Genomic DNA, 13,664 nt, shown 5'->3' with positions numbered 1-13,664 from the left:
CCAGCCCTGTGTAGATAGCTAGTCACCCAAAACAAAACCCCTGGAAGGCTACCGCCGAAGGGGTGGTTGCTTGCAATGACGACTTTGCACTGCGCAGCACACACGAGGCTCTGCCTTGAGTTTACGTACCCAGACTGCCGCGCTTTAAGTTACGTTAGCTTCTCCTAGTATTTCAGTTTTCCCCCGGAAAACTTTCACATGTTCAGATGCCGCTTTGTGCTGAATGCCTGTGGCAACCTTTTTCCTATTTGCTGATGCACATCAGCTATGAATTCCCAAACATTAAGAACAAGTGGGCTTTGGAAAAGGTTCTAAGAGTTTTTCTATGGACTTTGTGACAGCTAATGATCAGCGGGATTCAGAGTGGGAGTCAGTGTTATACCAGGAGGCCTAGCCAACTGCATACCAGTCTTTGAGAATAGCTACTACTTGGCTGTAAATTGTATTTTTGGCTCGCCATTCCACATACTCACCACTAGTTTCAGGGTCATTTTTAAATACAAATGTCTGCAGTGTGGATAGAATAATAAATTCACCTAAAAAATGTACAGAAAAGCTTTACTTTTCTCCTCCCTTTTTTCATTATGTGAAGTCACATAAAGGAAAACTGCAATGCTCCATGAATTGTTTATGGAGCCAATAAAGGAACCAGCCTCTCAGTCCAGATTCATGGACTCACCAATAACTTATATGGTTCAGAGGTTTAAAAACACATGGTCTCTGAAAACAGTCCTCCAGCACCAAGCTCACTGTGGGCATGGATCACGGGGCTCCCACACGGAGTCTGCCAGGCACGAAGTGCAGGATCACTACCAAGCGGCTGGGCCGCTGTACTAGAGATCTTTAGCACAGGCAGGTTTTATAGCCTCCGATCTCAGTGATTTTTTTTTTAATTAAAATTTAGTTTTTATTTAAAGTTTTTAACCCTTTTCCCATTTGCCCTGAGATAATTCGCGGATTATAGTCCTATCCTTACCCTCAAAGTTTGCCATGAAATATCTCACTTTTATGACTATTTTCGCATCGCTCTAGTATATTCATAGTCTTTGGAAACAAATGACATCATTCTATTTATGACATTCTGTTCTTAGTAGTTCGATCGCTGAAAATGTCAAATCCTAGAAAACGTCGCATTCCTATGTGAGCTGCACTATTTTTTCATAAATGGGAAAAGGGTTAAACAGTTTCCATACCTGCCTTCAAGAACTGTACCATTATATCCTCTATAAACACCAACTAAATAGAATCAGATGTGCAGAATATAATTCAAAACAGCTGACTAATCCCCCAAATCAAGCTATTTTCAAAAAAATAGCTCTTTGGACTCACCCTAGAAACAGGTTTACAGACCTGTGCAAAGTTCGACCCAACTATAGGTTCCTTTTATCACAACATTTGGGTGCCGAATTCAATGTCAACACTGCTAAATGTTTTAAAGTGTCATATTTTAAAAATGGTTCCCAAGAGCACGATCTCCTACTCAGTAAAATTACTTAAGACCAAAGAACATTTGCATTTGAAATCTCTGGCTTGCCACATACAACCTACCCTTCTTATCTGTGGTAGTGTTCCTTTTTAAAATGAATAATATATTTAGCCAGGTTTCTAAAATCAGCACTGCACACCAAACAAAAAAAAACTCAGCCTAAAATATACTTTTCCTCATTAGTAATGAAGCCATTCTAAACAAATTAAGACTAAGAATGAAACAGAACTAGCAAAATGATCAATTCGAGTTGTTCGAACATCGATCAGGAAGAATACTCATAAGGTAGCCCATGGAAATTTGCTTGGATTACAAGTGTCAGTCTACGACAGCACTGAAGTACTAGTTCTCTGCAAAGAAAATTCAAATACATTTATCCAAGCACTGAGGGCAAAACATCTTCCTTAAAAGAAATGATTAGTCCTGCAATGCTCTACCACTCACTAGCTGTGTGAACTTGGGCAAGTAACTTAACCAGTGGTCTCCAACCTTTTTGGCACCAGGGACCGGTGCTCCCATGAGGATCTAATGCCCGGTGATCTGAGGTGGAGCTGAGGCGGTGGTGCTAGTGCTGGGGAGCGGCTGCAAACACAGACGAAGACTCGCTTGCTTGCCCGCCGCTCACCTCCTGCTGTGCGGCCCAGTTCCTAACAGGCCACAGACTGGTACCAGTCCGCAGCCCAGGGGTTGGGAACCCCTGACTTAACCTCTCTGTGCTTCCATTTCCTCATGAGCACATACCCCGACTGAAAAGGAATGTTATAAGGATTAAATGAAATAATTACCTTACACTTAGCCCACTGTGGGTGCTCAGCATCTTGGCACTGCCTTTACTGTTTCAATGATCAGATCGAAGCAATGAGACTGTGTAATAACATTAAAATCCTGTTCTGTTGGCATCCACTGTGTAGTCAGCAAACTCTTGACATATATCAGTGATTGGAGTCAACAGTGAAGATTTTTAAATCGTCCCAGAACTATTAAACGCTCAAACCAGTTTAAACTGAATGTCACGGTCAGTCATTAGGCACTTGAGTTAAATATAAGTGCCCTTTTTCTCTGCTAAAGTTATCAGTTATTTACTTAGAGGGCATGTAATTTAGGTAGGCACAGCACCATCCTATCAAAAAAGCTTAGCAACCATATATAATGAGTCACTTTTGCTCCACTTCATACATTAATACTAAGTTTAAGTGTGTCACATCCTCAAGATTCAGCACCAGCTTCTCTTTAAAAAGAAATAGTGTCATAACATATTGCCATGTAAAAGAAAGAAAAAGGGTCAGGCTGCAAAATATATGATCCCATTAATTGAAAACAAAAAGAGTGTGTGAATATGCATGTGTATAATATATATATTTGTACATGCATAAATTTAAAACACAAAAGTAGGATATATACAAAATCATTAACTATAATTCCCTCCAGCTCGTCTGATCAACAATACATTTTCTCTGAGTTACCTGTGTTTTTTAAACACTGACCATGTATTTCTTTTGAATATGAAATTAAACAACAAAACAAACATATTTTGGACCTTAAGAGTTCTTCTCCTTGTTTTGTTTGTTTTTGTTTTTTGCATAAAGAGATATCATAGAGTCATTTTTTGAGCATCTTAAACAGGAAGGAGAAAAACCTATTAACAGAAAAATCAAATGAGCTTTAAACTATTAAAAAACTATCAAAAACCAGAAAACATCAAGTACTGGCAAGCATGTGGAGGTGGAGAAACTGGAAATCTTATGCATTGCTGGGGGGAATATAAAATGGTGGTAGCTGCTGTTGAAAACAGTATGGTGGTTCTCCCAAAAATTAAAAATAGAATTACTCTATGATCCAGCAAGCCCACTTCTGGGTATATACCCAGAAGAAATCAAAGCAGGGTTTCAAAAAGATATTTGTTCACCCATGTTCACAGCAATGTTATTCACTATAGCTAAAACATGGAAGCAACTCATATTTTAGCAACCCAAGTATTCATTTACAGATGAACAGATAAGGAAAATGTAGTATATACATACAATGGAATATTATTCAATCTTAAAAAGGAAGGACATTCTGCAATATGCTACAACACAGATGAATCTTGAGGACATTATACTAAGTGTAAGCCAGTCACAAAACAACAAATACTATATGATTCCACTTATATGATGTACTCGGTATTCAAAATTTTAAAAAACAGAAAGTAGAACAGTGGTTGTTAGGGGGTGGGGGAGGAAGGGAACGAGCAGTTGTACATTGTTTAACGGGTACAGAACTGCAGTTTTACAAGATGAAGAGGGTTATGGAGACGGGTGGTGATGGCTGTACAACGATGTGCGTGTACTTAGTACCACTGAACTGTACACTCGAAAATGGTTAAGATGCTAAATTTTATATTATGTATATTTTATAAGTTTTAAAGACCATATATGTGTGAGTATGTGCTATGACTTAAGAACTATATAAGCTACGATTGGATTTTTATATCATATGTATTATTAAACATGCACAATAGCAAGAAATTTTTTTAAATATGCAAACATAGATAAAAACAGAAGTTCTAATCTTTTGTTCCTATACCCTAATGGTACCCCTGAGGAGGCCCAAATCCTGAGATCTGACGTGCACTGAATGGTGATGTCTTTTTCCAGCCCAGGTCCCGCTGTGCACAGAGGAGAGAGGAGAGGCAGCAGTGGCCAACCGCTGACATTAATTTGCCTCTCTTCCGCCTTTCCCTTCTCTTGCATTCCAGTGTTTAATCCTTCTCCAGGGTCTCAAGAATATTTAATCCTAACAAAGTCAACTATAACGAATTCTTAGCAAGTAGCAAATCCCAGGCAAGTTTAGAGAGAGACTGAGATGGGAACTGGATGTAAATGCTACTCTCCAGCACCATGGAGATCCTTGAAAAACTATTAGCAAAATTTGAACTAGAATAAGGTTTACCAGATAAGTCTCTTGGGTGCTTAGAAACGAAGAGAACCCAAAGTCTTAAAAACACTGCTTATGCAAAAACCTGTGACAATGAACTAAAAAACTTAAGTCGAATCTATAACAAGACTGTAGCGGGAGAAGGTGTGTGGCTAGCCAGCTGCTGCGGACAGGCTTACCTTTAGTATTTCTGGTTCTTTGATATCCAGAGATCTTGTGTTCCAGTGTTGTTGATTTTTACGTAGTCTGTGATATTTATGAGCACTTGGTGGTGTAAAAAACCAAATCATGCAAACCGCAGTCATGAATCCCAGGCCGATTCCCAGAAAGAGTCCACTTGCGTAATGGGGGAGGGGGAGGATGAGGTACGCATAGACACACAGTATAAAGAAGGCCAGCGTCTTCACCGGTAACTCCGGGTGCTGCATGGCTGAGTCTACCTCGTCGTCACTGTCAAGAGCCGGCCCATCGTCCGCCAGCACCTCTGGCTTGAGAGGCATACCTAGGACCTTTTCATCTTTATTCTCCCCCTCCATTTCCAAATCAAACTCCTCAGTGTACAGTTCACAAAACTCTTCATCTTCTTTGCTCACTAAGGCAGACAAAGAACATTTCTCAAGGACTAGAGAACTTGTCTTCAGGCCTAAATCCTTCAGGCTGCTCACCTGAGAACTTTTCGGTTCCGCCTCTCTCGCGGGCTCATCGGTGGACTTTGGGTGGTCACTTCTGGGGATGCTGGGATCGTTTCCATCGCCATCCCCCTCGGAATCACACTCCTCTTCCTTGATGCTGTAGTTGTTATTGCTTTCCAAGTGACCATTCAAGCTGGACAGATTGGAGAGTTCTGAAGCACTTGAAGATAAGGCTTTGGGCCTATGGCTGCCACTTTCTTCCCCCATAATTTTACTAAAGAGCTGAAAAGGCTCGTATATGACTTCTGAAAGGCGTCGCTTAGTGTCTTCGATTTTAGCCTCCATTTCGGGCACTTTAAAAAAGGAGCGCGTATCGGAGGGAGAAGTCAGTGGGGAAGAAGGTGCGGTTTTGGAATCTCCACCTGTGTTTCGTGGCTGTGTGAACTGCTTGAACAGGTGTAAATTCAGCTTGGAGTCAGGCGGTTTATAGGACACAGCATCTGACTCCTGCTTGGAAGTGTCTGTGGACAGAGACTTGACTAATGTCTTCATCAAGTGCCTGTGCCTTGAGGGGTGTGAGGGTTCTTTTGGCTCCACCTCAGTTGACAGGGACTTCACAAGGCTCATGAAGGGCTTTGAGCTGGAAAGGGTGGAGGATGAGGCACTGGATGAGAGGACAGGAGACTTGGAAGGAGAGGACAATGGGGAGGAAGAGCTGGTTTTCTGCTCAGAAAGAGATGACACACTGGGAGAGCTAGCTAAGGGCCCCGATGAAGACGACCCTGGGGACAGAGCCAATGGCACTGTACTTAATACTTGCACTGCTGGAGGAGGGGACTCCAACAGCTTTACAGTGTTCTCGGAGACGAGCAAAATGGCAGGGGACTCAGACAGTCCATCTGCCAGGATGGGCTGGGCCACAGGGCCAGTGGGGTCATGGCCACCCCGAGGTTCAAGATAGAGGTCTTCCTTGGCTTCGAGCCCCGTTACAATGCTTTGGTCGTCCAGCCCCTCCTCAAGATACTCCTCCTCCTCTTCCTCCTCCTCCTCCCCGGATGCCGAGAAGTGGATGGCAATAGTGTCTCGGGACACGGACCTCTGCACGTGCACTCTGGGGGCTGATGGTTTTGGCATGTCAATGGTTTTTTCGGCATGGCGACCATTCAGACTTGTCATTGCCAGCTTCACAAGGGCTTAGGCTCTGTGAGAACAACAAGAAAACCAGAAGTCAGAAAGTGGTTTCTCCCCAGGAGACACTGTCAGGTACAGACAAAACTCACTTATAAACGGTGATTATTATGCTTTTACTTGGCAGATGGCCACTGTCTTTCACTTGAGTAGGTTTAATGGTTTAATTTTCACCAGATACATTCCAGTTAAGCATCCTCTTTTATGAGCAAACTACAAACCAGTGTTAAAAATGCCGTACAATCTGTCTTCACAACATCTGAGTAATCATTTCTTCCCTCTTAAGTGGCTCATTTCTATAAGCAATTCTATATTTCAAGGCTTGAAGTATCTGCACAATAGACGTTACCAGCATTACTTCAGAAGTCCGACAGAATAAAATGCAGCATCCTGGTGATTCTGAGAAATCTTGAAACAAAAATGTCACCAGTGGTTTCCTAGCTATAAAAAGCTAACCCAGGAGGGTTCTTGCTTCCATTGCAATTTTCACAGCAAACCTAACAATCACTTGGCTCGTATCTTCCACCAACACTTATACTATCTTGCTACTGCAAGTAAGTAGCAAAGTATCCAAGAGTGGAAAAGGAAATATGTAAACTAATTACTATGACCTGTTGGCTTCTTTATTCTGGAAATGGTAGTTACCGTAAGACCAGAGAATTTAGGCAGCCACGAAGACATGGCTATGTTCTGAGGCTTCAGGATAAAGCAAAGTAATATTTTAAACTGAATCCAAGATTCACAGGGCAGGAAAAAAATGAAGTATCAATGCTGTAACCCACAACCAGCCGAAAACTCTAAAGGCTATGATGAGAGACAAGGAAGCTACACTTGCTGCCCTTCTGGAGTTTAGGAGTTAGCTGGAGAGAGGACAGACACCTGAAAGGCCGGACGTCAAAACAAAAGACACCAAGCCCACTTTGCGAGATCTACTATATTACCTCTCTCCCTCTTCACTTAAGGCCCATTTACTGGACACCAGGCATAATAGGCCCTTTACAAAACTGAAATTAACACCACAATCTGGAAAGAGACCCTGTCAAAAGAGCTAAAACACACCTGAAGAGTGGACTTCAGGCATTCTGAGAAGGGTGAGACCAGTGGGGAGGTAGGACATTTGCTCGGTCTTTGAAACTGATCGATAGGTTGTGGCGGAATGGGTATAATTAGAAAGAAGGGTCAAAGGCACGAAGATGAGCGTGGACATGGTGAGTCCTGCGACACAGGTCTATTTTCTACCTCCAGGTGGGTGTTGGGCAGCAGTGGGAGACCATCAGCACTAGACAGGCATCATGGGAGAGTGGAAAGTACAGCCTTGGGACCAGGAAACAGGGCTTCTGGTACGTGCTTCTTTTCCAGTTGACTCTGTGGGACCTTGATCAAGCTAAGACCGCTGGGTCTCAGACTCTTCCTCTGTAAAATGGGGGATCAAGAGTCCTTTCCAAATCTAAAACCCTCATGTTTATATGTGGTTGTTCACAATCCAATATAATACACTTATACAAGTAATCTACCAACATCATGGTGCTTGCTTGTTTCTTTAATTTGAAGAACTTCTACATTTAAGTTTTTCTGCCAAATATTCATGTTCAAAATGCTGGCAACTAATACTACTAACAAGAGAAAAGATAAATGGGAAGCAGGAAACAGTGACCTTAAATCTAGAAACAGGAAATAACCTAACAAAGAGAAGAACTTCAGTTCAGTCATAACAAGGACACATCTGAAACCACACATTCTCGGTATCAATGCTTCAGAGAAATTACTTTCATAAAAACTTTCCAACAGAGTTTTGCCCATGCTTATTCATGACCCCCAGGCTCTCCTATCCCTACTAGATCCAGGAAAAGAGAATGATCTCTATCTATCAGGCAAAGCAATTTAAATCCAGGAGCTGGCAGCTGCTGAAGGAGGGGATCCAATAGCTTTGCAATGTTCTGTAAATCCAGAAAGACAAGGCAAGCTAGAAAGACATAGCATTCCAGGACAATCCTTCTCTGTTATCTTTAAGCCAACAGGTTTGTAGGCTTAGTAAGAAAAAAAATACCGAGTGCAACACATAGTTTTCATTTAACTGTCACCTAGTTTTATAGGGGTAATTTAAAAAGAAAATTATAGAGGTAATTTTTTAAAAAAAGTTTGGTACTTGATAATTCTCAGTAGGCTGAAAAACAAGCATCATTTAATTGCTTTAATAACATAAAGGATGATAAGGCTGCTTCACGGGTAGTGGTGGCTGCAAGCGAAGGTGACCGCGGGCACAGGTGCAAATACAGAGAGCACGATTTGGGGGCTGAACGGTATGAGCTGGTCCACCAGTGAGCAAGGCAAGGGTGGTGGGGCCCATCTGTAGTTGAGGGTGGGATGGCCTGGGAATCTTCAGGCAAAATCAGGTCCCGTCCAGGGCCAAAGGGCGAAATGGCAGCACGTCCCAAAGCCTGCAGTCTGAGCAGCCAAGCAAGACCCCAAGGAAAAGTGAGTGGCACCTCCCCAGGAAAGGCCACCAGGGGCCTACTGGCCCAATCCTCCCCCATCCAGTCGGGCCCCCTGACTTGCTGGTTTAAAGGACCTCTGCAGATCTCTGACCAGACTCTCAAGGCTGTGTCAGCCAACAATGCCTATGTCAGTCAGCTGGGCCCCATGGAGAGCTGGGTGCCTGGTAGCCAGCTGGGATAGGCAATCTGGCCCACCATCGCTAATGTCCTTCTCCAAGGCTCAGGCAGTAGATTCAGAGATTGAGAGTGAACTCCCCCAAATCCACGCTGACCAAAGCCTGCCTCTACTCCATTAATTTTTTTGTTTGTTTTTTTGTTTTTTGTTTTTACTAAAACCTGCCATATGATGCTATAGCAGTCCCACTACTTTTTTTAAATACAAGAAAATCTCAAGGCTCTGTTTGATCATCTGCAAAATGAGGGGATTAGACTAGATAAACAAAGGCTGCTTCTAGGACTAAAACTGCTGGATAATTGACGGAGTCCATGGTTTGGGTTCTAGATGATCCACTGAGTCACTCCCTCCTCCTCCTAGGGACAATTCCAATGCCCGTCCTCTCTGTCCTCCCAATGGCTAGCTGCCAGGACCAGCAAAACTGACCCACAGTCACAGACTTGGAGGACAACCAAGGTCAAGAGGAAAGAGCACCTGACTGTTGCTAGGAAGATTACACAGTTTGTCCGTGGCCACAGCACTGACTGAGGGGGAGCTTCTAACACTGATGTCCTGGTGCCTTTCCCACCAGAGCAAGCAGCCTCCTCAAGCATGTCACGCATACTCTTTATTACTGCTTTGTCCTGTTGGTATCTGCCCTCTGTGTTCCTTCATGAACAGTTCTCCCAGGAGCTAAGAGTTTTGTTCTCAAGAATCAACAAGTGACCAAAATGCACTAAAGAGTCTCATTATCCATCTGACAGTCTAGCATCACGAAAAAGTAACCGGCCTCTTGCCTTCTACTAACCAAACTCAATTATAACCAGGCGAGAGACAGAGAGAGAGAGCAAGAGAGAGAGAGCGAGAGAGAGAGAGGGAGCGAGCGAGAGAAAGACAGACTGACCACCTTATCCCAAGCCTTCAGGAACTGAAACGCCAAAAAAGGAAATTTCCTTCCCAATAGGTCTCCTTCTTCCAAAGCCACCAGCAGACCACTAGTCCTTGGGTTTAACGATGATTTTGAGTCTTGTGAGGGGAGAGCCTATAGCTCACATTGTCACATAGGATGATTTCCTGCCAGAGATACGTTTAAGCAAAAGTCTGATTTGGTCAAGATCAAAATGGTGCTAAAGATTAACCACGTCCAGCCCCAAAATGGATGGGAGTGGCAGAGGAAACAGTGACAAACTGAGGCCAGAGGTCTGGTGTCTGGGAAGACAGGCTCCATGATCTAGCTCACCATTCTGCTGAAAACTACTAAAAATAAATTCAATGGGAACCCAGAGATATGAGCTCTACAGAAACAACCTTTGCCCTCAAAACACTGGCTGATTCTGGCAATTTGGAACTTTCATGTTAATGATCTCCTGAGCAGAATAAAAGTCCAGGGCTGGCTGAGGCAGAGCACTAACTGGAGACCCTTCCACAATGAGCTAGGACCCCAAAGGGCTACAACTACTCAGTTATAGGTGATCCAGAAGCAAAACAGCCCTCACTTACATTTGAGAACTCTCCTCAGAGTTCTCATTATGCTAAGTGAAATAAGGCAGTCACAAGATGACAAATACTACATACAATTCCACTCGTCTGAGGTATCTAAAGTAGTCAAATTCATATAAACAGAAAAATAGAATGGTGGTTACCAGGGGCTGCGGGGAGTGGGAAATAGGGAGTTGTTTTTTAATGAATATAGACTTTCAGTTCTGTATAATGAAAAAGTTCTGGAGACTGATCACATATCAATGTAGATATACTTAACACCACTGAATTGTCCACTTAAAAACAGTTAAGATAGTAAATTTTATGTTATGCATATTTTACCACAATTAAAAATAAGAGATTTTTAAAATTTCATCATTCAAAACTTTACAATTAAATAATATAACCTTTGAACTACTTTTAATTCAATTAAAACAATTCTATTTAAAAAGCACACATTGTTCTTCAGGTTACACTACCACGTGGTTACATTCTAAGATAATAAATACAAATATATTTTTGCTCCTATAGCTTTAGGGGGAAAAACGCTATTTAGAACCAAATGCTTTCTGAACCTTAGCCTTAGCAGGTATGTTTCTGGGAAGCATGAGCTCTCAAATTGTTCTGTCGATGTGTCTTTCCTAAGGTCTTGACTGTAACTCCCCATTAAAGTTACTATGCCTTGTAAAGATGTTTGTTGCCCTAAGATTGAGAAAACCTCTAATACGAGTTTCTCTCCCCAGCATCTATGCAGGATCTATTCCATCCAGTCTAAAAAAAGGAACAAAACAATGGCTCCCATTTCATCTGAACTCATGAAAAACAAAGGCCTCAAACAGAAAGCCAGTAGCCAGTTGCCCTCACTATCATGAACTCCAAAAAGGCTATCGACCTCAGTACATCTGGGGTTAGAATACCAAACATCCACGAAATTTACTTTACTTCTAGTCACTCAAAAAGGTTATCATCATTAATTAGGCTCTAAAAAAAATCAACAATAAATAATATTGTACAATCAGAAATGAAGAGCTATTTCAACTCAATGTTGGTATTTATTAACTCAGATATAATAACCTCTGAATCTGGTGGCATCTTTGGGGGGACTAATTTTCTATTAATAACTGCCCTTCCTACCTCCAGCTGTATTTGAAACAATTCAATCTTAGGGTCCTACAGAGCCATAAAAAGAGAAAATAGCTCTGTCCAGGCTGCTCACCAACTCAACCGCTTGGTCTTCCCACATTAGAACAGACAAATAGTAATGTGGCCATTATTATTACAGGCCCCTGCTGGGCCGTGAGTGTGGGTCTGGGAACCTGATAACTAATGGGAAAGGAATTTCTAACCATCAGAGTGCCTCGGGAGGATTGCCTGTAATAGTAATAGATAATTATTATTTTCATTATTAACTTCTAATTCATATAGATTAGAGGCAGTGCTAAGGAAGAGAGAAGGAAGGAAGCTAGGAAAGGAAGCAATCTTGACTGAAAATTGATCTATACGCATACCGTTTTATTATGCTTTGCTTTATTGCACTTCATAGGTGTCATGTATTTTATAAACTGAGGGCAAGACCCTCCATCGGCAAAGATTATGACCCTGTTTATTGTGATACTCACTTTACTATGGTAGTCTGGAAGTGAACAAATCCACAATATCTCCAAGGTATGCCTACAGTCTCCTGATACAGAGTTCAGTAACACAGCATCATCAGAGGCAAGTCTGGTTTGGAATACACCTCCTTCCTCAGGAATATCGCAAATCCTTCAAGGTCTTTATTGAAATTCTTTGTCCTTGTAAAATTCAGCCCGTTAAATACTTGCTGCCTCTGAACAAGTTCACACCTGGACATATGATGTATGAGTACCATCTGCTACCATGGCTTGTGTCAGTCAACAGTTTTCATTCAAAAAGTCTTGGCAGAGGAAAAGAGGCAAGCTGCATTGTATTGCAGAGGATGTCTTAACACCTCTTACCTGTGCATTTTAAAATAGGATTTGGTTTTATAAAAAGTAGGGAAGAGGCTTTAAGACTCCATTTTTCTACCTTGATGCTGCAGAGAAAACAGTGACTCTGGTCAACCAAGGCAGAAAGGTCTGATTTAGCCTTAAAATCTCAAGTACATCTTAACAGCTATCCCTTGATTCATTTATATTCAGCGAAGCAGCTGAGAATTGCCAGTAGCTATTCTAATCTGTTAATGCTCCACCTTGTAAACAAAAATCAATATTGACATTATAGATAATGAACTAGCTCTAGCCTTAGTTTCATTTAAAAAAAGAAGAGAGAGAAAAGTAATTCCAGTACAGGCAATCCTCCCGAGGCACTCTGATTGTTAGAAATTCCTTTCCCATTAGTTATCAGGTTCCCAGACCCACACTCACAGCCCAGCAGGGGCCTGCACTGCACACAACACAACACAGGATTTTTACTACTAGTAAACAAGTCCACCTGCTTCAGCCACTGCTCCAGCTTTTGCCTGCCATGAGGAAGGCCTGCCTAGGAAAAGCGCTACATCCTTGAAGGAAAAAGGTGTTCAAAAGAATCAACACGAATAGAATTTTGCTTTATAGACTGCTAGATTGTTCTAATAATGAAATCCAAATTCGGGTCACAGTAACTTATTTAAAACCAGGTCATGCCTCCAGCACAACCGCACAAGGCCTACGCAGGTTTATAAAAGATGACAATGGTGAGGTGACATCCACTGGAGGGAGCTCAAGGAGAAAACAGATGGACATCATATAAATCATATAATGACATTAATATGAAAGCAAAATACACCTTAGGTAATGAAAGGTATGACCAAATCAGATGGTGCTAATCAAGAAGTCTGGGAAGATTTTTTTTTTTTTTTTTTAGCAGAAAAGTCATGTATGTGACTTGGGAGGAAGAGATATAGAGAAAAGAATATTGCAGATGTGAAACACCAGCACATGGAAAGGCACCGAGGTGAGAACCAGTCACATCAGAACAAGAAGGCTGCTAAACAATTAGTTTAGCTACAGCTGAGGGGGCTGCGCTGATGGGTACAGGATGGGTACAGTATTTGAGTTTAAAGGTGGGGAGTCAATTTGTAGTTTAAAACCTTTAAAGGCTAAGTGTTTGGGTTTATATATATTTAAACCTTAGGAACCAAAATCACACTGTAGGTTCCTGAGAAATTGAAAACTGAGTGTAAACGTTTGTTTCAGGTAAGTGAATACCTGGAACCTAGAAGACCGTGGTGCCGAAAATCCAGGAGGATGAGAGAAGGGGTAATGGCTGTGGTCACAAAACAGTTCATTTCAAAAGGCAATGCTCAGGGGCAAATG

General features: G+C 41.9%; 1 protein-coding gene across 3 annotated transcripts in view; it reads right to left on the bottom strand.

The window, feature by feature from the left end:
• The window catches only part of TEX2 (testis expressed 2), an 86,039-nt gene that overhangs the window by 42,215 nt on the left and 30,160 nt on the right, over positions 1–13,664 (bottom strand). For all 3 annotated transcript variants that reach the window (XM_015589748.2, XM_015589747.2, XM_015589749.2), the window contains exon 2: positions 4,582–6,235. In XM_015589748.2, coding sequence (XP_015445234.1) covers positions 4,582–6,210 — 1,629 coding nt within the window. In that variant the 5' untranslated portion in view covers positions 6,211–6,235. The remainder of the gene's footprint in view (positions 1–4,581; positions 6,236–13,664) is intronic.

The sequence above is a fragment of the Pteropus alecto genome, unplaced genomic scaffold, assembly GCF_000325575.1.
Source record: "Pteropus alecto unplaced genomic scaffold, ASM32557v1 scaffold134, whole genome shotgun sequence".
Taxonomy (NCBI): domain Eukaryota; kingdom Metazoa; phylum Chordata; class Mammalia; order Chiroptera; family Pteropodidae; genus Pteropus; species Pteropus alecto.
Note: the sequence above shows the minus strand (reverse complement) of the source record. Positions and strands in the feature narration are given on the sequence as shown.